The 23027-nt window shown below is 41.7% G+C and overlaps 1 protein-coding gene across 1 annotated transcript; it reads left to right on the top strand.

The window, feature by feature from the left end:
* The first annotated feature begins 8826 nt into the window (after positions 1–8826).
* On the top strand, positions 8827–21547 carry LOC149300840 (kelch-like protein 7). The gene is made up of 11 exons (XM_089484844.1): positions 8827–8949; positions 13858–13960; positions 14572–14665; positions 15323–15447; positions 15577–15752; positions 16445–16619; positions 17483–17625; positions 17879–18119; positions 19586–19787; positions 20700–20797; positions 21264–21547. The coding sequence occupies exons 1-11, from the start codon at positions 8827–8829 to the stop codon at positions 21545–21547; spliced, it is 1764 nt and encodes a 587-aa protein (XP_089340970.1).
* Positions 21548–23027: the final 1480 nt, after the last annotated feature.

Here is a 23027-nt window from a genome sequence, read left to right as displayed (position 1 = left end):
TGCGATGCGCGCGGCAACTGATGCCGTGCGTCGGGATTTGATGTCAGATCCCGGCGCACAGCACTGAAGCCACGCCCACCAGGGCTGGCCTTAGGGGTGTGCGACATGGTAGCAGGGGCGCCTGCCCGGGACTTAAAACATCTTTTTTTTTTTGTTTTTTTTTAAACTTTATTTAACATCATTCTTGTTAAATAAAGTTTAAAAAAAACGATGCTTTAGTCCCGGGCAGCAACCGCTCGGCGCCCCTTACTCTCCGTGACTCAGTTGCGGTTCCGGCATCTCATGTTGAGTGCCGGACTATTCCGGCGCTCAACATGAAATGCCGGCACCGCGAGAAGACGGATGCCTCCCGCTCTCCGGCAACAAGGTAAGGGGGGGGTTTGAAGGGGCAGAGGGGGGGTGTAGTTTGAAGGGGCAGGGGGGGTGTAGTTTGAAGGGGCAGAGGGGGGGTGTAGTTTGAAGGGGCAGAGGGGGGTATAGTTTGAAGGGGCAGGAGGGGGGTATAGTTTGAAGGGGCAGAGGGGGGGTGTAGTTTGAAGGGGCAGAGGGGGGTATAGTTTGAAGGGGCAGAGGGGGGTATAGTTTGAAGGGGCAGGGGGGGTGTAGTTTGAAGGGGCGGGGGGGTGTAGTTTGAAGGGGCAGGGGGGGTGTAGTTTGAAGGGACAGGGATGTGTAATTTGAAGGGGCAGGGGGGGTAGTTTGAAGGGGCAGGGGGGGTAGTTTGAAGGGGCAGGGGGGTGTAGTTTGAAGGGGCAGGGGGGGTGTAGTTTGAAGGGGCAGAGGGGGGGTGTAGTTTGAAGGGGCATGGGGGGGTGTAGTTTGAAGGGGCATAGGGGGGGTGTAGTTTGAGGGGGGGTAGTTTGAAGGGGCAGAGAGGGGGGTTAGTTTGAAGGGGCAGAGAGGGGGGCAGTAAGGGGGGCCGCCAGAGGAGTAGTCCGCACAGGGCGCCACAACGCCTAAGGCCGTCTTTACTGCACCAGAAGGAGAGGAAGGAGAGGACATAGAAGAGAAAAAGGAAGAGGAGGTGACAGAGACAGAGAAAGGGTAGGAAAACATTCTGTGAGAGTGAATTAGTAAGTGTGTGAGAGTCATGGGTGTTAAGCTGTAGTGTGTGTGTGTGATAGCATGGATGTGTAAGTGTGTGTGGGGGGGGATAGCATGGCATAGGGAGACTGTAATCATATTCCTATGATGCTCAGGTTCCAGCATGTACTGGCTGCCTGGGCATGATAGGAGTGAGATTGCTGGTAGCAATTATATATTTTTTTGTTCAATTTTGGTGTTAACCACACCTTTATTAAAAGTAACACACCAACCAATAACAATATTAATTTATATATATATATATATATATATATATATATATATAATGATTGCTAACAGCAATCCCACTCCTATCATGCCCAAGCAACCAGTGTGATTGCTGTTAATTATATGTAATATATTGTTGTTGATTTTTTTGTGTAATTTTGGTTTTACTTTTAATAAAAGTGTTTTTTTTGTTTTTTAATGTGTGTGTGTGGGGGGGTCATTTTCGGTTTCAGTCAAGTGAATGCTAAATTTTCAGGTCCAGAATTTTCATTTTGGTGCATCCCTATATATATATATAGTGTGTATATATATATATAGATACTAGGCCAGACACTAAAGTGGTAGGCCTATACCACATCAATGTTTGGCTTAGTATATAGTGATTGGGGTTATGCTGCATTATTGTCAATGTCTGGCTTGTACCATGGTCAATGTGTGCCTCTCTATATAGTGATAGGTGTTATGCTGTACCACCGTCAGTGCGTGCCTCAGTATATAGTGATAGATGTTCTGCTATACCACTGTCAGTGTTTGCCTCAGTATATAGTGATAGGTGTTATGTTGTACCACTGTCAATGTCTGCCTCAGTATATAATGATAGCAGTTATGCTGTACCACCGTCAATGTTTGCCTCAGTATATAATGATAGCAGTTATGCTGTAACACCGTCAATGTCTGCCTCAGTATATAGTGATAGGTGTTATGTTGTACCACCTTCAATGTCTGCCTTAGTAAATAATGATAACAGTTATGCTGTACCCCTGTCGATGTTTGCCTAACGATAGAAGCTATGCAGTTTTAAAGTGTGTGTGTGGGGGTCCCACGTACAGGATCCGCCCCAGGTACCAAATACTCTAGGTACGCCCCTGCGCTCAACAGTTTTTCCCAATTTTTTTTTTATCCTTTATGTGGCCTGGAGCCTCCGCTCGTGATCCGCTCATAATTTACTTATGCAGTGAGAATTTCACCTTTAAAAAAACATTACAGTAAGTAATACTGTTGTGTAACTAATACTACATTATCACACTATAATGTAGTGTTATTAACCATGAGCGAGCTGTACCAAAAATATAGAATAACAATTTAAATGTAACGTTTGCAGAAGCATATTGTGCGCACAAAATTTTGGCTCTGGGAAAATTTTTGCACAAGAGAAATTTTCTGCGCACATCACCTAAGAAAAATTAGAGGGAACATTGGTTGGGAGTACTGTAAAGCAATGTTGTACGCTTCCCTGAACAAGTGGGCTTTCAGAGAGGTTTTGAAAGTTGTGTACGAGGCAGAAAGTCTGACTGAACGGGGAAGGGGATTCCACAGGAGGGGAGCTGCACGGGTGAAATCCTGAATACAGGAGTGGGAAGAGGTAACAACAGTAGAAGAAAGCAGCAGGTCATGACAGGAACGAAGAGGGCGGGTAGGGATGTATTTGGATAGGAGTGTAGAGATGTAAGGGGGTGTTGAGGGCTCTATAGGTCAGGGTTAGAAGTTTAAATTTGATTCTGAAGGGTATGGGGAGCCAGTGAAGTGATTGGCATAGTGGAGCAGCAGATGAGGAGCGGCGGCAGAGAAAGATTAATCTAGCTGCAGTGTTGAGGATAGATTGAAGCGGTGAAAGGCGGGAGAGGGGGAGACCGGTTAGTAGGGAGTTGCAATAATCCAGGCGGGATATCACAAGGGAGTGGATTAGTAATTTGGTGGTATCTTGTGTGAGCAAAGGGCGGATTCGGGAGATGTTTTCAGGTGGAGGCGGCAGGATTTGGTGAGGGATGAAGGAGAGAGCAGAGTCGAGGGTGACACCAAGCCAGCGAACCTGGTCTGTTGGATGGATAGTAGAGTTGTCAGCAGTAATATAAATGTCAGGAAAAGTGGACAAAGCAGATGGCGGGATTACCATGAGTTCGGTTTAGAGATGTTGAGCTTTAGGTAACGGGACGCCGTCCATGATGCAATTCCTGATAGACAGTCAGTGAGGTGAGTTAGAAGAGAGGGGGAAAGGTCAGGAGCAGAAATATAGAGTAGGGTGTCATCTGCATATAGGTGGTACTGGAAACCAAAGGAAGAAATAAGTTTTCCAAGTGAAGAAGTGTAGATGGAGAATAGCAGAGGCCCAAGAACTGAGCCTTGAGGAACACCAGTAGATAAGGGAGAGGAGCAAGTTCCAGTAATCAAGTGAAGGTTTCTTTAGGATGGGGGAGATGATGGCATGTTTGAATGAGGATGGGAATACACCAGAGGACAAGGAGAGATTAAAGATGTGGGTTAGGCTTGGGGTAAGGACACTAGAGAGAGGTGGCAGGAGATGTGAAGGTGCAGGGTCGAGGGGACAGGTGGTGAGGTGGGAAGACAACAGGACATTGGAAACGTCGAGGGGTGTAACTGGGCTGAAGCAGATGAGGATCGATTGAGGTGAAGAGGGAGGTTGAGGTACCATATGATTGACACTATGGTGGATGTTATGCCTGATGATGTCAATTTTGTTTTTGAAGTAGGTGGCAAGCTCTTGGGCAGAGAAGTTAGAGGGCAAGGGGGGTGCTGTGGGTCTGAGAAGGGTGGTTAAATGTGGAGAACAGACGTTTAGGGTTATGGGAAAGAGAGGTGATTAATGAAATGAAATATGTTTGGAGAGATGGAGGGCCGATATATAGGAGCGGAGCATGAATTTGTAGTGAACGAAGTCTTCAGGTGAACGAGACTTCCTCCACAGGCGCTCAGCTGTACGTGAACACCTTTGAAGGAAGTGTGTCTGCTTGGAATGCCATGGCTGGGGTGCACGGCGTGGGGGATTGCGTACAGTTACAGGGGCAACCGTATCTAGGGCTGAGGCTAGTGTATGGTTATACTGATCTGTGGCTGTGTCAGGACAGGAGGAGGAGGAGGATATATCTGAGAGGAGTGGCCGTAGTGTAGCTGAGAGCTGTGGAGTGTTTAGGTTGCTGATATTACGGTAGGTTTGTGGTGGTTTCTTAGGTAGGGAGGGTGTGTGTGGTATGTCGAGAGTAAATGTGAGCAGGCTGTGATCAGACAGACAGATGGGAGAGTTAGAGAATTGAGAAATGGAACAAAGGTGGGAGAAAACTAGATCTATTTGGTGACCGCCACGGTGCGTTGGGGAGTTGGTCCATTGTGAGAGTCCGAGGGAGGAGGAGAGTGAAAGTAGTTTGGAAGCAGCAGGTGAGGATGGGTTATCAATAGGTATATTGAAGTCTCCTAGGATTAGTGTAGGGATGGTGGAGGAAAGAAAGTGGGAAAGCCAGGCAGCAAAGTGATCAAAGAAATGAGAGGTAGGGCCAGGAGGCCGGTAGATCACTGCAACACGAAGAGCAATTGGGGAGAAAAGGCGGACAGAGTGTACTTCGAAAGATGAGAAAGACAGAGAGGGAATTGGTGGTAGACATTGAAATGTGCAGCGAGGAGAATACCAACACCACCTCCCTGTTTGTCTCTAGGTCTGGGTGTGTGGCTGAAGTGAAGGCCACCATAAGTGAGAGCAGCAGGAGAGGTAGTGTCAGAGGGTTTCAGCCACATTTCAGTGAGCGCAAGAAGGCTAAGGTGGTTAGAAATGAAGAGGTCATGGACAGCAGTTAGTTTAATGCAAACAGAGCGTGCATTCCAGAGGGCACAGGAGAAAGGGGGTCCGGGGTTGCAGTGGACTGGTCTAAGATTGGAGGGATTGCAGTGGTTTGTGTTATTTCGGCGTGTGCGGGGACGGAAGAAGGTGGGGATGGTGGGGCCAGGGTTTCGTTCAATGTCACCTGAGCAGAGGAGAAGGATACAGACAGAAAACAAATGGGAATGTGATTTGTGGGCATTGGATGCCATTACTTGTGCGTGCTTAGTGATGTTGGGGCATGAAGAGAACGGAAAGGCATGTTAGCTAGGGTGGGGTGATAGATGGGAAGGAGTTATGTGGACTGTAGAGTATTACATTAAAAAGGAGTTTTCAAAAACATTGTGGGGTTTTCTTTTTTAAAACAGTTCAAGTTTTTATGCAATGTAATGGTTTGGGGCTGTATAATAGTCATGCCTGTGTGTTCCAGCTGTGTTGCCTTAGCCCAATCTACAAGACAAACTTCCAGGCGACTTATACTGTCGAGTGCTAAAGAACAGAAAGGCTTAGTCTTAATCATCCAGACAGTGACAGTGACAGTGACTAATAAAAGTCTATGGAGGAAAAAACATCATTAGCTGATCTTTTAATGTCTATGATGACATACTTATGTCTATTCTACATGCCATTGTGTCCCTTACATAATCAGCATTACATAAAATGTAAAGCAACATCAAAAGAAAAAGCCAGAAACAATAGCATTTTGTACAAAATCCACATAAAACAACACAGAGCACATCCTGGCCCTAAAAGAGATCTGGGAAGAATAAGGCTTGTTCATCTGGCTTCAAATCACTTGATTATATAAAGTTGCACTAAGTGTAACCCTTTACTGACCACCCAAACTAGCTATCACTGAGTTGCATGCTATATATCAACATGGAAACCTGAACAGTTGTGGACTTTATTCACTTAATAGTGAGGCGTTTTTTGGTAGCGATGAAAAAAGAATGTCATGTGTACTTTAGCCATCTCCAAAGAGTGGACTGAGTAGCCTTGCATTATGCTAAGTCCAGGGCCCTACTTATATTTAAAGTTGTAGGACTACTCAAATTGGCTTGTTGTATTTGAAGATTTAGAGATTCTGTCTATAATGTTTGCATGTTTGGAATGATATAGATCTGTAAATAAAACCTGAGGTTTGCTGGCAGGGTTCCATGAATTGTTTACGTTCCTTTTAAAGCAGAGCGTTACTAGTTTGGGGATCTTCTTTCATGTAGCAGATATGACCGTTCAGCTCTTTGAGATATGTTTGGCGCAGGTCATAAAAAAGAGTGTTTACATCTGTTCCTGGTATGCTCTTGATATGTTGTAGCGGTCAGTTTCAGTCTACATATTCAATCTAGTAACAGCAGGTTTACCAAGCTGCTCGGTCACATTTTGTATCGTGAGCTCGTGTAGACCCCAAAAAGAAGTCCTCCGTGTTGAGGGACCCATTTTTTCCTTTTTATTTAGTTTTTGAATGATAGTACTAAATTAGTTTTTATTTTTCTTAAAATTGACTTTGAAGGAGCAAATTATGTATGGGAACATCAACTTACACGTCATATTACCCTAAAACCCATAAATTTCCTTATGGCCATGAAGAAGTTGCTCAGCCAATGCACAAGGTTGCTCACATCCTTGGTTGTATTGTCTGTCTTGGCCTGACCCATTTCAAATGTAATTTAATGAGAACATTTACTTGGTGTAATCTTTATTAATCTGCCAAAATGAGCTGCCCAGCTGTATTTAACGGAGTATTCTATGTTTGTGGGGTGTCTCACGTCAGCCAACGCATCACATGTACATCTCCTGCAAGGCAAATAGATTCTCAATAATTGATGAAAAATGGTTTAATTTGAGCTAACAAGGCTATTAAATGCATTATGACGGCTCTCCACATTGGTTTTTGTGGGATCCTGCAAAATATTAACAACATAGCAGATGTTGAACCTTTCACATAGGTTGTTCTAGTTTTAATGTTCATATTTTGCAGGTGTGTTGTGTGGATATAAGATAAAGCAAACATTACGGAATGACAATAAAATCATATATATATTTATAGATATATAGGGAATGTTTGTAGGATAGCAACAGCAACATGTGTAAGAATGACCTTTGGAATGCTTTATAATGGTCCACCCCACCAACAGCATTGGGACCGCCCACAGACTTCAGAGGGCAGTCCTGGCCGCATCCCACAAGGGAAGGCTCAGACGCTCCCAAGTATGTTGAGATGAGATGCGGGGGGATTTCTAATGCTTGCTCCTTGGTTGAAGCCAAACAAATAAAACCTGAAACTGATATATTTATTATAAAGTGATTCAACTTTCAAGGCCTCAGAGACTTTAATTGAAGTAAAGAGGTCTTTGTCTAAAGTACACAAGGTGACAATAAAGCTAACGTTAAACATTTCAACGTTCTTGCTGCGGGTAATATTTCTATCACGTAAAGGAGAGGGAAGGGTGTCTAGGCATTCTTCAGCCACCTTAAGCAAAAGGCCTGTTTCTGTAACGCAAGTGATAAAAAGCATAATTATACAGAAACAACATGCTATATTATGGTGATATCTCTAGATTGTAAGCTTGCGAGCAGGGCTCTCTCCACCAAATGTATCGGTTTGTCTTAGTCTGTCAATTCTTGTCTTGTCATATCCCTTGAATTTATGTATTGTATTAAGCGCTGCGTAAACTGTTGGCGCTATATAAATAAAAGATAATAATAATAATAATATCTGTATGAGGAAGCATACATGTATGCCCTGATAAAATGGGCTAAGGCTCCCCTCCTCACTTATCGTCTCTTCCTCTTCCTGTCTACAAGATTTCACACAGCTGCCCCTATATCTCTGGAATCTACTCCCAAGGAACCTTCAGCATTCACCCTCCCTCCCAACATTCAAGAAACTTCTCAAAACCAACTTCTTGAGAGAAGCCTCATTATCTTAGCTGCTAGAACTTCCCTGTCATTGATACAACCACCACACTACCTCTCACCCTTTCTCTGTGCCTTATGTTTGTTACCCCATTCCCTCAAGATCGTTCGCTTGCGAGCCGGGCTCTCTTCACCTAATGTATTGGTTTGTCTTAGTCTGTCAATTCTCATCTTATCATTCCCCTTGAATTTATGTATTGTATTAAGCGCTGCGTAAACGGCTGGCGCTATATAAATAACAGATAATAATAATAATGAGGAAGCTGTATATCACCCATCATCAAAACCTCTGCAGCAGCTTAATGCATTTGTATGGCAGAGCCGTCTGAATACTGAGGTCACTGCGGGTATCATTTGGCCCTTTAAGGTATGGGTGCAGGGAGGTGAGATGCAGTACCCCTACCCCATTATTCTAGAGAGAGAACCTAGAACAGAGCTAACAACATCCCGATCATCTATGATCAAATAATACAGGGCCTGACACTAGGCCACATTGCGCCCAGGGCCGAGTCTGCGCAGTAGTTTGTACATAGTGAGGCGGGGCATTGCACATGTGCACAAACGTCACCGCTAGTTGTATCAACTCCCACCCCTAGTCCCCCTATGTTTCTCCTTCGTCCCCGGGAGTGCTGCGGGGAAGCCTCGGCCCAGGCCTTTATAACATCTCACACCTTCCCAATAAGAGCCTAATAAACGCTGCACACCTCCCTTTGTAATGTAACCGCAGCACAACATAGAAAACAAAGCGCCCCGCTGAGCCAATCCCGAAGCGAGCTGTGATTTCTGGCAGCCAATAGGAGCGCAGCCGTGGGTCCTGCACACTGTGTGCCGTCCGGCCCTGGCCCCGCTGTCTCCTGCTGCCTTACCTCTCTCCGTTTAATGTTGTTATTATTGGAGGTTGCGGGTCGGTTGGTGTGCCGGTAAGCAGCAATAACGGGAAGGGACGGGGGATCGGGGAAATCCTGGGAGGTAGTGGGTGGCCGCGGTAAAGGATGGCAACGCAGGGATCAGAGAAAAACTCGAGCAAGAAGAAAACCGAAAAGAAATTCGCGGCCAGGGAAGAAGCTAAACTGCTGGCGAGTTTTATGGGAGTGATGAATGTCATGCGGAAACAGGTAAATGGCCCCCGCTAGTTATTTGGCACCCTTTACGTGCCGGCTGGTGGCTGCTTTGCCCGCCCATCCGGCGCTGTATTGGTTAATGGCTTGCTTGGTTTATGTGTGCTGTCATACTCTGTCTCCAAGGAGACTGCGGTGACATCACAGCCAGGTGCTGGTTTAATACAATGACATTATTTTGGCACAGAGCAGCCATGCAGGTGATTCATCTCTCTACAAGAAACTTCTAAATACAATGAGTGAAGTTCTGCGTCCTCTTACTACGCATATTATTATTATTATTATTAAATAAACCAAAGGAATGAATAATAATACTTAGTTATTGTATGATGTGGCCGTTGCCAAGGGATGACATTAAATAATATTTTATTGTGTTTCTTGTATGCAGTGGAACTCTATTGTTTTGCATAACAATACAGTGTGAGTGTATTGTGGCGTCTGCGCATGTTAATCATGCCCGCCGTTTGGATTGCTTGCAGCACTAATGGATTACAAGTTAAAAGCCGGAATGTTCCTCGGATCCATTTATAGCACAGTAACAGGTTTTGTGTAGAAGCAGATGGCTGCAATGGACGGAGGGGGCTCCGCTGTTCCCCACATTGAATGATACAATTGGGCTCTTTAGAAGGCCTTCTTTACTAATTACTAAAATGAAAACTATACACCTGCCAAACAATTCGGATGCAAAATTACTATTTCTACCCAAATAACTTTTTATTTTTTTAAAGACGATGGTAATATAAGTCGCCTTCACCCCTGATTCTCAATTTGGCCTTTTTGTTTTCAGGAATCAAAAAAGGAATTTGGAAACTTAGAGTTTGACAGCAGATTTTAAAAAAACATTAGGCCCATCTGGGTTTCGTCGTAGAGTCAGGATACCTTTTATTCATTATTAATATTTTATATAGCGCCATCATATCCACGGCCCGATGGGTTTGATGGAGATGTCTTACAGATGTCCCCTTTGAACTGGTGGATGGTCCATACAGGTGTTGAGGATGAGGAGAACACAAATGTAGTGGGTATTGTGCACCTTTTGGGTGCTTACAGCCACAGCAGCAAATTCTCATAAGTTACTTAGAACAGATACCTTCCATTTATCACTCCAGACCTTATGCATTGAGAAAGAGAGTTAGCACCAAAAAGTCTGTTTTTACAGCCTGTCATATGCGTAATAAACATGAAGAGACCCTAAAGCCCAAGTTGGATTTGGAGTGTAGTATGTATTACATGCGCGCTTGTAAATGGAACAACCCCTCTGTGGCGGATACCTCTGGATACCCAGGGGAATCAGCTGTTTTCTTTTTATACGAGGTGGAATAAACACATCAATTCATTGATATATTTATCAATTGTATATTTATTAATGTAGTTGTCAAATCGTGGTGTTTTGCATTGTGGGTGTCTTGCACAATAACAAGTCTACAATTTTGTACTGAATAGTTTGCCGTGCCTCCTCCACAGAGCCTGGCTGAATCAACAACATCACTATACATGAGAGAGAACTTATTGGGGAGGAATAATCATGCAGATTTTGGGGATAGGAAGTTAAGATACCTTTCCCATAGAATACATATTATGTGACATTTGAATATGGATGTATTATTTCTTCTAATATTTGAACACAATGACATGGGTTTCTTTAGTTGCATTGTGAGATTTGATTAAAGTAATATTCTTTTAAGCATCACAAGCCTTTAGTTTAATGACGCCCACCCAAGTAGAAGAAAATATTCTAAGCTTAAGATAACTATTAGTTTGTGTTGCTGTACAAATGTCAGCCCGCTGAAAGGTAAGACACAGCGGCATAACCCTAGATGTGCCATCTTCAGATATCAGATCATGTTAGTAAATGAAACTAAATACTAATAGACGAGGCAGCGTCTGTAACTGGATAAAGTGACAGCCCGACCCAGTCGTTCACACCAAGCAGTCTCAGACAGAGGATTACGATACGCAAGGAGCTTAGTCTACAGTCTGAGGTGCGGAGAGGGAAAGGATGGGATAGTTTGTGAGTAAGATAACGTTACGGATGATCCTTGTACTTCTTGTAACGGCGCTTATTATAGTTATTAACAATGCAATGAGGTGGGGGTTTTATGTATGTACATTATTGATGTTTTCTGGTTTCTGTAAGTCCAATTGCCAGGTGATATACTACTTGTTATGTCCTGTTAACCCATTGTACAGCGCTGCGGGATATGATGGTGCTATAGCAAACCATATACAATAAGAATGTTCACAACCGTTAATGCCTCTGTAATATACTTTAGTCACTCCATAAGGACACCACTTTTAGCATATTTTTCACTATTGTTGACTTTTATGACTCTTAAAAACGATATTGGACAGCCTAGCCTTCCGTGTCATCTTTAATTGAACTCTTTGGACGTTTCTCTTCCTGGTTCAAACTGGCTGCTAATTTTCGGTCAGGGTAGTAAATTCTTCACATTTTATTTTTCTTTCTTTCACTGTTTCTTCTTTTCAATTAATATTTATAATTCTTCCAATAATATTTAATAAAAAAACAACCCAATCTGTTATATCTATATGACTATAGATAGGAATAAATATATATATTTTAAAAAAATTGCAAAACACGGTGAACATTAATGTACCGGTGATGTTTTTTGGCTCATTAAACCACAAATAACATTTGCATAGGAAGAGCTGTGTTGCAAAGTGGTTGAAGCAGAAGAGCAAAATATTTTCATACGTTTCTCGATCACCCGTGACAAACTTTTTTACACTTCAAATATCTGTCCTTACATATCCTTTTCTGTGTATTTCTGTTAAGTCATAAAAATTGTTTCCTTCGCACTCACGCCTACTTAAAAGCACCGTCCACCGAGACGGACATCAACCGATTGCCTCAAGGGACTTAAGCAGATCTTACACGGATTTCCTCAAAGGGTTTATTCACACACTAGTAAAGTGGAAGCTTTTTAGATGATGTTGCTATGACAACAAAAACGTTCAGTCTATTCTCTTTGTATGTCACATGATTTAAGGTTAACAATCAACAAAACATGGGAAAAATTTCATTTGGGTTAAAATATGATTACAATATTTCTAGGCAAGGTTGGCACATCTGAAGTACTAAGAAACATCTTTCTAGTGATATAGTTCTAAAAGTATTCAAAAGAGTACCTTATAGTGCCTTCAAAACATCCTTACGTTATTCAATATGCCAGATTTTGTAAATATATCCCATCGCTCATGTTTGGTGAAGTTGACTGGATGCCCGTCACAGTCTGGTGAATGACTTCTTACATTTTGGGTTGGCAGTATGCAGTCGGTATATGTACTCTGCATATCTCCAACTGGGTGCATGGAGCCTGGATATAGAGCTCTGGCTCTCCGATACAGACTACAATACATTTATTTATAGAGCCCCAGCTAGGATCATTTTAAAATCACAAACAATAACTGGTACAAAAGGAGAAGGGGGCCCTGCTCTTGCGAGCTTACAATCTTGTCGGATGGGGGAAGTGAAACAGGAGAGAAGCAGAGTCACATCCCAGTTCTTTAATTAACAATATAGGTGTCTTTCTATGCATCTGCCTTGTTGAAAATCTGGTCTCACACACACATCGGTGGCACGTGCATAATGGAATTATCATTTATTGATTTAGACACTGTATGACCAAACTTATATGAACTTGTTGGACATCCCATTCCAAACCCATGGGCATTAATATTCATCTGAAACGTATTCAATGGGGTTGAGGTCAGGGGTCTGTGCGGCCAGTCAAGTTCTTCAACACCAAACTCATCCAACCATGTCTTCATGGACCTTGCTTTGCTGGGGCACAGTCATGCTGGTATAGAAAAGGGTCTTCCCAAACTGTTCCCACAAAGTTGGAAGCATACAATCGTCTAAAATGTCTTTAAATGCTATAGCATTAACGTAGAACTAAGTGGGCCAGATCATTATCCCCATTTCACAAAACTTTGCAGTATGCACTATGCATTCCAATAGGTAGGGTTCTCCTGGCATTCACCAAACCTGTTTTCGTCCATCAGACTTCCAAATTCCAGTTGTTTCCAGAGGTGGTTTGGAACTCTGTAGTGAGTGATGCTGCAAAGGACAAGCATTTAAACTTTATTTAAAGTCCTTCAGTGTTTGGCGGCCTGCTCTCTGCGTGGTCTACCGCTTTGTGGCTGAGCCGTTGTTACTCCTAGACACGTCCGCTTCACAGTTGACTGGGGCGGATCTGGCGTGGCAGATCTCACGACCTGACTTGTGGCAAAGGTGCCATCCTATGACAGCGCCATGTTTAAAGCGACTGAGCTCTTCAGTGCGACCCGTTCTACTGCCAATGTTTGTCTATGGAGATGGCTGCCAATGTGCTTGGTTTTATACCCCTGCTAGCAGTATGTGTGGCTGAAACACCTAAACTCAGTAATAGGAAGGGGTGTCTACATACGTTTGGTCATATCAGGTATAGCACTGTATAACAGATAAAAATTACATAACAGTGCGTCACGTAAGAATTTGGACTTAGAGAAACAAAAGGGGGTTATTTGTTAGGAAGGGCATACACTTGTGTTTTTTCAGCAAGAAGGGCTGAGCTGACCCTGTTTAATACACCATTCATGGATGATGAGATTGACTAAATCTCACTTAAGTATACATTATACAGGGTAAGCCAAGCTCGTTCTGTACCATAACTGTTGTTAGACCATCATAATGTATAGTGAAATCAAGGAGTCTTCTAAGAACTCTCCCTTTGTTGTAGTAGATTTCTGGGTAATATTGTTGTGTGATTTATTAGAATCCATATTTATTGTGCTTTAGCTGGTCTAATATCCATTACTTCTCCTTCCTCTTCTAATTTCTTTTGTATGCAGTGGAAGAAGTAACTTGATTGTGTAATAATAATGTATTTATTGTTTGATTAGAAAACCCTTTGCGATGTCATTCTTATGGTGCAAGACCGGAAGATTCCAGCTCATCGAGTAGTATTGGCAGCGGCCAGTCATTTCTTTAACCTAATGTTCACCAGTGAGTATCCTTCACATACTTGATACATAAAAGTCACTTTCTCTAACCGCTTTGTGAGTCAATGGGGCTTACTGGTTGCTGGGGCCAAGTTCAATGGGCGTCAGTATTGTTGTCAAAACCAATTTAAAACTGTTTTTTAATGTAAAACCAGTATTTTGGTCCTATGGTTTGTGTTTTTATGCACCCACATCTCTGTTCTTGCATAAAAGCTGTGTATGGCCCTTGTCCAATTCTTGCAGTATATGATTATTTAAGTCGCACCCATGCACACCCCTGGCAGCTCTCGTTATGACAATCAATTCACGTGGTTTTTAGGGTCAGGTTTTTGAAGTCTGTGAATGTTTCCAACTTGGCTGCCTCCTACCGGGCCCCCCTTTCATCTTAAACCCATCTATCCTGTGTGTCTGGTTCCTCCCGCTCCTGGCTTCCGCATTAAGTGCTGAAAGACGACTCTTCGATAATCCTGAAGGTGCAGGCTGTCACCAGTCATGTTGTAAGACGTATAGAAGCAGAATTTATGGAACACCATGGAAATCCATGACATTTAAATTTTTTGTTGATTTACCCAAATTAAATGAACACTTTTTATCTTCCGGTTTTTTTTCTTGCAGCGAATATGCTTGAATCAAAGTCTTTTGAGGTGGAGCTGAAAGATGCAGAGCCTGATATCATAGAGCAGCTGGTGGAGTTCGCCTATACCGCAAGGTATCTTTCTGTGCTCGGACAGATTTTGGGGGATTTCTGTGGCTTTATACTGACCAAAGGGGATCTGTCGCCAGCTCGGTGTTACCATCATGAAGTTATTAAGTAACCTAGAACGTGTTCCTTGTATGTTTTCAATTGGTATTGTTTGATACATTTGGTTTAAAGGTAAAATACTATTTTACCTAACTAAAGCAGTTGGTAGTGAAACCACCAACCCTGAACCCATCAACCCTGAACTCTTCAATGCCCTCCTAGGGAAACTGCTCCCATCAAGCACCCAAGGGGAGGAATAACTTAATGGGCAGACATGCAGATCCTGCTAACAGGTAGTGAAGGTCACTGGTGCCAGTAACATGCTGCCTGAATGAGTGAATGAGAATTATTCTGCAAGGGATTAGTAGATTAGATTTGGCATTCCCTGTGTGGTAGAGGGTGATAGGTATTATCACTACAGATACAATGTGTTTGCCTCCTAATATTAGTCTGGCAGCAATGCTGAGTAAAGCCATGCATAGAGTCCTCAGATTTAAAGCCTATTGACTATTTTATCTAAAGGGTACATCATTGGACCATTAGCTACTAGTTGTTGCAGCCCATGCAGTTGTGAAATATTTGCTGTGCACAAAGGGGTAAGGTTATTTCGCTTAATTCTTGTAGGATATCAGTAAATAGTAACAACGTACAGTCCTTGTTGGATGCTGCCAATCAATACCAGATTGAACCCGTCAAGAGAATGTGTGTGGACTTCCTGAAGGAGCAAGTAGATGCTTCCAACTGTCTGGGTAAGAAGAGGCTCTCTGTGCCTACATAGACCACTTTTTAGTTGCAACTCCAAAATGTGCTACCTACATAAAATTCTTTTAATGTTTTTGTCTAGCGGCTCAAACGAACTGTTGTACTTTCATTCCTAGGGATTAGTGTTTTAGCAGAATGTCTTGATTGCCCTGAGCTGAAGGCTACAGCAGACGACTTCATCCATCAGCATTTCACTGAAGTTTACAAGACAGATGAGTTCCTGCAGCTGGATGTGAAACGTGTTACCCATCTTTTAAACCAAGACACCCTGACTGTTCGCGCAGAGGATCAGGTATAACATTAAGGAACTATTATATAAACATACCAAGATAGGCATAAACAAAGGAGAATAAAAATAAGAAATGACCAATGCGAAATACACTTGGTTTAGTTCAGTTACCACCTTGTGGGACTGATTGGTTTTAGAAAAATTATGAACCCCAAAGAAGGGGGAAAAAGTCACCACTCCTCCATCAGGAACACCCTGGTAGCAGAAAGCTCTTTAAGATGCACTGTAATATCGGCAATAATATGCGATCTGCAGAAAAGAATCAGGCGTGGGTTACAGGACAAGTGCTAAGGTTTCCAGACCCCTACAAACCACTTCTCCAGCGCCCCCACCCTGCATGTAACATAGAAAGAAACCTTACAGTGCTGCCCTCTACCACCTCAACCCGTTATTCACAGCACCCACCTAGCCACTCAACCTGGTGGAGCCTACCCTACAAGTAAACGGGAAAATGACGTGTTCAACACATTCCCTATTCCAAATTACTTCTAGTGTAGATCATTAAAATGATAATAAATTAATGTAATGATTTTGTCCAAAGGTAACTTGTTAAATTACATCAGACAGAACAATATTACTGTGTGTTCAGCTGGGCATTGTATACCTGTGATTATTTTATACTTTTTTATAGTGTAATGCTATTTAACGTAAATTCAAGGGCATGTGGTTTTTTTCTACTTTGTCAATGTTTTTAGGTGTATGATGCAGCCGTCAGATGGTTAAAATACGATGAGCCAAACCGCCAGCCATACATGGTGGATATTCTTGCTAAAGTCAGATTTCCTCTCATTTCCAAGAACTTCTTAAGCAAAACTGTGCAGGCCGAGCCTCTGATACAAGACAACCCGGAATGCCTGAAAATGGTGATAAGTGAGTAAGCTTGGCATTGTTTTGGATCCCTTCTCTCTTTCTAGTAGACTCTAAACACAGTTTTGTATCTGTTGCTTCGGCTGGTGCCTTCAAAGTATCAGCAGGTGGAAGTGGCGTATGTTGATGTTTGAAAATAAAGAACGCATTTGGAGAGGATATCTGGTATTTGTAGTGAAGCTGAACAGAGGACCAAATTCAGAATTTTGATGTTTAATCGGGGGAGGGGTTATGATTTAAGGAGACAGAATAACAGTAAATGTTACAATTGATAAGCAAACATTTACTATTACAATAAATAGCATGTAGATTACATAATATGGATTGGGGTCTGTCTTCATCAATACATCCCCCATCAGTCTGATAAAATCAGTTCTAGAGATAACCCTCCATGCGAGTCATATCTTCCTGCCCCGCCGTCATAACATATTGTATACTATAATATTACATATGCAGTACCCATGCATTAATAATCTGTGTATCTTGAATCGCCATCAATAGTTTTCTTTCTTTCTAGTTTGCTTTCTAGGCATTTATTTGATAAGACCCGAGATGTGCGGTATTGTATATCAGGCTTTGTGGTGACTTCTGAGCATGGTCCACGTGGGATGCTATATCATGACATGGATTAGGATGCCTTTTGTCAGGAGATGACTCACATAAAATATGTTTCCCTTATTTTTGTTTTATTTAAAATGTCAGATTTGAATGTTCCTTTTCAAATAAAAAAGTTGGCAAAACTAAATTCCAATTACAACAAAAGGTGGACCCAGTAATGTAGAGACAAAAACGTAGGCACAAGTCTGTCTGTCTTGCACAGGTTACTATATAATGAGTACATTGCTCTTAATATTTTTTACTCGCAGGTGGGATGCGATATCATCTGCTCTCTCCAGAAGACCGAGAAGAATTGGTAGATGGAACTAGACCAAGGAGAAAGAAACATGATTATCGAATTGCCTTGTTCGGTGGCTCACAGCCTCAATCCTGTAGATACTTTAATCCAAAGGCAAGTATGTTGATGGTTATAGTTAATTGGCTAATATTCAGTGGGGTATTTTTATAAAGGCCTATTCCGGGACAAGGTTCTAAATGTGAAACCATGGCCAAGATATGTTAAGCGTGTATGTCCTTTAAGCCGAAGGAAAACGCCATCTTTAAGGTAATTGATATCAAGTGACATAACTTATTTTTGTTCCATTTGCAATGGGGAAACCATTATTATATACAAGATTTATATCCAGGTTTTTCTCTACTAACAGGATTACAGCTGGACTGACATTCGCTGCCCCTTCGAGAAGCGACGAGATGCAGCATGCGTTTTTTGGGACAACGTGGTTTATATTTTGGGTGGTTCTCAGCTCTTCCCGATAAAGAGGATGGACTGCTACAATGTTGTGAAAGACTCTTGGTACTCCAAACTGGGGCCGCCAACACCACGTGACAGCCTAGCTGCGTGCGCCGCCGAGGGCAAAATCTACACATCAGGGGGCTCAGAAGTAGGTGAGAGACCTTTCCATTATCTAGACAAGTGTTCCAAAAACAGAAATCCAAAGTGATAGTATCCTGAAAGTGGACAGGTCTTAGTTTAAGTAAAACATGCTTTAATCCAAATGCATTGATGGATTCATCAGAATACTCTCTATTTGGATCATTCTCCGACCCCCAACCTCATTGTCTTTTGGCTGAGGTATTCACATCCAGTCAGCTTCAGTGCTTGCCAACAAAAGATTTCCAGAGGTTCTAATAGATCCCACTGCACATATGGCACCCTCCGATTTCATATAAGAAAAATGGATATAGCTGTGTTAGCCTAAAAATGGAGTGCCTCATTTAATAGAAAAGGCCCATGTAACTTTACATCTTGTTCTATGTTGGCCTGTTAAAAGGGATCAACTTCAGCTAAAATATTCCATTGATTTCCAAGGGAGAGCTTTCGTTCCAGTGACCGGCTACAATAAGCAGCCAAAACTTGAAAAATAGGTGTTTTTAATTGTTTCCTTTACAAAATAAAAAAATGCATATTAAAGTACATACTAAGTACTTTAAAGGAGTCCGTCCTATTTACGTGTTAAATGCATAGTCAATCCAATGTTGCATGGGCTCCAGTGCATTTTACTAAATGATAATTGGTGCAGGAATATTCTTCTCAGTAGAACTCCCATTCTGTTCAATGGGAGAAGCAGCAGCTTGTTCCTTTAATATGCATGGTGGTTTGGGACAGTAGGCTGACCCTTTTAAAGATGTCCCTAACACCCCTTCTATAGAACAATGCGTATAAGTGTCCTCCGTGAATACTGTGTGCTCTTCCAAAGAATAAAACACCTGACACAGAATTTGCTGCTGTGCTGCAAAACCTGCTTTCTTTATCCATAATCGAATGTTGCATCTTCTGTTTCTCTTTTCTATCTTCAATCATTCTTTCTTCATCCTCATTTTTTCCAGACATAACTCGGCAACTTCCACCAAAATGGCGGCGCTGCAGTTACCTCCTCCCTGATCATCCAGTCGGTGGAGAGGACATCCCTGCAAGCGCCTCCATTTTGGCGAAAGTTGCTGGGTTATGTCCGCCAAGATGCGGAAGAAGATTTAAGATTGAAGAGAGAAGAAGATGCAGAGAAGGTAGGAAAAGGTTTAGAGAGCGGGAGTGAATGTGGACCCACAAATGAAGGCCGAAAATTTGTCCAATTCGTGGGAGTCTGGCTTTGTTTTCGATTCGTATGAATCCAAATGCACAAGTTACTTAGCTTGCTACTGCATCAAAAGATCAAGCAATTTTGGGAAGCCTGTTACTTATTCCTCTAATCTCAGATGGCCTATGTCATCACTGTTGCGGTTTTGGGAGTTTTCTGATTCACTGATCATTCCTATGTTGCTAGTTTTAGGCAGCGGAGAACCCCCAATCTGTTTTGTTATCTAGCAAGCTAAAATGCAAACCGAAGTAGGCAAATATTTTTCTCCCTCTTAAGGAAATTCTGCTCTGTACCTGTTTGAGTGCTATGATACGAGGACCGAGAGCTGGCACACAAAGCCTAGCATGCTGACCCAGCGCTGCAGCCACGGCATGGTAGAGGCAAACGGACTCATCTATGTATGTGGAGGAAGCTTGGGAAACAACGTTTCGGGGAGAGTGCTGAACTGCTGTGAAGTGTACGATCCTGCAACGGAAACGTGAGTTTGTACAAGATGTTTTACTTGTGTCCCAAGCCCGTTTCGAGGAGTAATTTATGGGTCAGAGCCACAGAATCTTTACAAAATATAACTATCCCCTTGGCAGTCAGGTCTCTGAATGACCAGCTTAACCCTTCATGCATGGAAAACTCATTTGTAATGCTACCTGTTAAAAAGTTTTGTCTCTCTTGCAAACCTTTTTGCAATAATATTAAATACTCCCTTAGTGGATATAAGGAAATCCAGACTTTGACTCCTTGCTTGCTGTTGTCTGGATGTGCAGCACTAACAAGATCCAATCGCCTTCACTTCTATTCAGGGTGTGCATTCATGCAGAGGCTATTTAGGGCTGTGTTATAGAATGTATATATTTATCAGTGCTTCTCTAATCAAATTCTTTTTAGATGACAGATTTCTTAATTAGAAATCCATTTGAATGACCGCAAAAAATGTAATACTTAAATCATGCTGGACCTTGTCATTAACATTTGTGGAAGACATGGCCACGTAATAGTAATTGACCTTAGTAGTAGGATGACCACATCTGCCATGTTTTCCAGGACACGTATATATTTTTTACATATTGTTGACCAGCCCAGATAAAATGCTGCCCTGCAGAATGTGGGATATATAGACGTATGGAAGGGAACCAATTAGTCAGTTATAGATCCCACATAATACAGGGCAGCATTTTATCTAGGCTTGTCAGCAATATGTGTCCTGGAAAACATGGCCAGTGTGTTCATGCTACAGTTAGTAGGTCAATGTATTCATAAACTAAATGTTTCACAAGGATGAATGCACTTTTAAATAAATGTCCAATATAACCATATTGATTTACCCGTTCCATTACACTAATAACATTGCACTAATAACCACAAGGTTCGATTTTGTCTTTTTTGTTATTTTTAGGTGGACTGAACTATGTCCCATGATAGAAGCTCGGAAAAACCATGGGTTGGTGTTCGTGAAAGATAAAATATTTGCCATTGGTGGGCAAAATGGCTTAGGTAATTCTTCTGTGTATTTTTTGCTCTTTTGCAGATCGTAGGTAAATAGGTTTGGGTTGGCAAACAGCTCAGCAAGTGCCTACAAATACTGAGAAAAGAATACAAAAGGAGGACGGTTAAGATACTTAAACCTATGTTTTAAAGTGTGGATGTATGGCGTCGGTTATTAAACTAAACAAATTACTACACAGGCGCTGATCTCAGGTTTAATGGAAGATGTGAGGGTTACAATTTTCAAGATATTTCTAGAATATGATATTGGTATCTGCTACTTCTAGATTGACCTTATGTGATGCACTAAAATGGTTTTCCATGACATTGTGCACTATTGTTTAGCTTAAAGGCATTTATGTGTTTTATTATTATGTATTATTATTGCACTAATAAGTGATAATAAATACAGTGTGACATCTGCTTTAAAGCTGACATGTGATCCTAGCTTTTGTCCTTGTGCTGTTTCTTTTAGGTGGCTTGGACAGCGTGGAGTATTATGATATCAAACTTAACGAGTGGAAGCTGGTGTCCCCTATGCCGTGGAAAGGCGTGACGGTGAAATGTGCCGCTGTGAGCTCTGTCATTTATGTTCTGGCGGGCTTCCAAGGAGTAGGGCGCTTGGGACACATTTTGGAATACAACACAGAAACGGACAAGTGGGTCGCCAACTCCAAGGTCCGTGCCTTCCCAGTGACTAGCTGCTTAATCTGCGTGGTGGACACGTGTGGAGCGAATGAGGAAACACTAGAAACATAAAGATCGCTGCTGCGGGGAAGACGTAATGCCCAAAATAAGACTACTATTTTCATACAGAAATAAACATCCATTTTTTTTGTGTTGAAAACAAACTTTTCAGACTGGTAAAGTCACGCAATAAAAAAAAGGTTATATATTCTCTTAACCCTTCGTATCCTAGCGGTGCGATTAATTCAGCAGATTGGACTGATCATCTCTTTGCAATTATTACTTTTATCAGGTAATAAGACTTTTTATAGATTTTTTTTTTTTGCCGGGCTGTTTAGAAATGGTCAATATTTGCTTACTGTGTGGCCCCTTGGATCATTTTGGTTAAGCACTATGTCCTTAGTTCTGTTGTTTAATATGTTTTATTTGGAAAGCCTTTCAGCTATAAATTAATAGGCGTTTCAAACCCTAGGTATGCCAGAATTTGCTCATTACAGAGATTATAGTTTATTGCACTCTTTTTACATGTTGAATACATATAAAAACTGCTTAATTTAACTACGATTACTTAAGGTATATTTTTTATTTATCCACCTCTTAAATCTCATTCATTCCCCGCATCCCTTGTCAACATCTGCTTACTTCCTGGATATTTGGTTCTTACTTTTTCCTAATTATTTACATATCACATCTGTTTATTAATAGTAAATATTAAGGTAAATGCAATTCTAGCAAATATAGATAACTGACAATACTAAGATGAATGTGGTCCCAAAATTCTAGGGTTTTTTCACTGTAATGTGAGTTGCTGTCAGAAAAATTTAATCTCACTCACTTAACTCTGCATTATGCAGGGCCAGTTTGACCCTTATTGTATGGCAGGACCCTTCATAATACATACATTATATAAATAACATTTTTTAATTGTGACATTTCATCTCAGAATTTAGTGAATAAACCCCTAGATTGCAATTATAGAATGAGGTGTGAAGGGAAAAGAACGCAGATTTAAAATTGCTCACCTTGTCTGAAAACACAGCACTTTGCCAGGAACCAGACATCAGCAATGGTTTGTTTTAATATGGTGCCTCCAAAGCTACCAGCGATCTATTCACGTAATCTTCCATATTATTGAATCTCCTCCAAAAATAAACAATTTGTCCTTTGTGTTTGCAGTTCTATATGCCATCAAACAGGGCTGGGTGGTTACTGATCTGGACATTCACACTTTTGGTAGGTAGTGGGTAACTGTATGGGTTTACAAGTATACAGCCTGCATGGTAGTTATACGTCATCTTAAAAAGTTGCAGTTTACTGGCCAATCAGAACAGTGCAATTTTCTAAATATAATGATGACCCATAAACAATAATCGAAAAATGTTGTTGTAAGTTTATTTGTAGCCGTTGTACATGTTCACTGTGAACACACAATTGTTTTTAAATTCTGTCAACGTAAAGGGTGAAACCATCTCTTTGTAAACATCCAGTGTATCACCAGGCCTACTGATCACGCTCCTAATGCCATTTCAAGCACCTAGGTTCATGATTGAAC

The sequence above is a fragment of the Sceloporus occidentalis genome, unplaced genomic scaffold (genome assembly GCF_023333645.1).
Source record: "Sceloporus occidentalis isolate IW3139 unplaced genomic scaffold, rSceOcc1.0.p SCAF_23, whole genome shotgun sequence".
NCBI lineage: Eukaryota > Metazoa > Chordata > Lepidosauria > Squamata > Phrynosomatidae > Sceloporus > Sceloporus occidentalis.
Note: the sequence above shows the minus strand (reverse complement) of the source record. Positions and strands in the feature narration are given on the sequence as shown.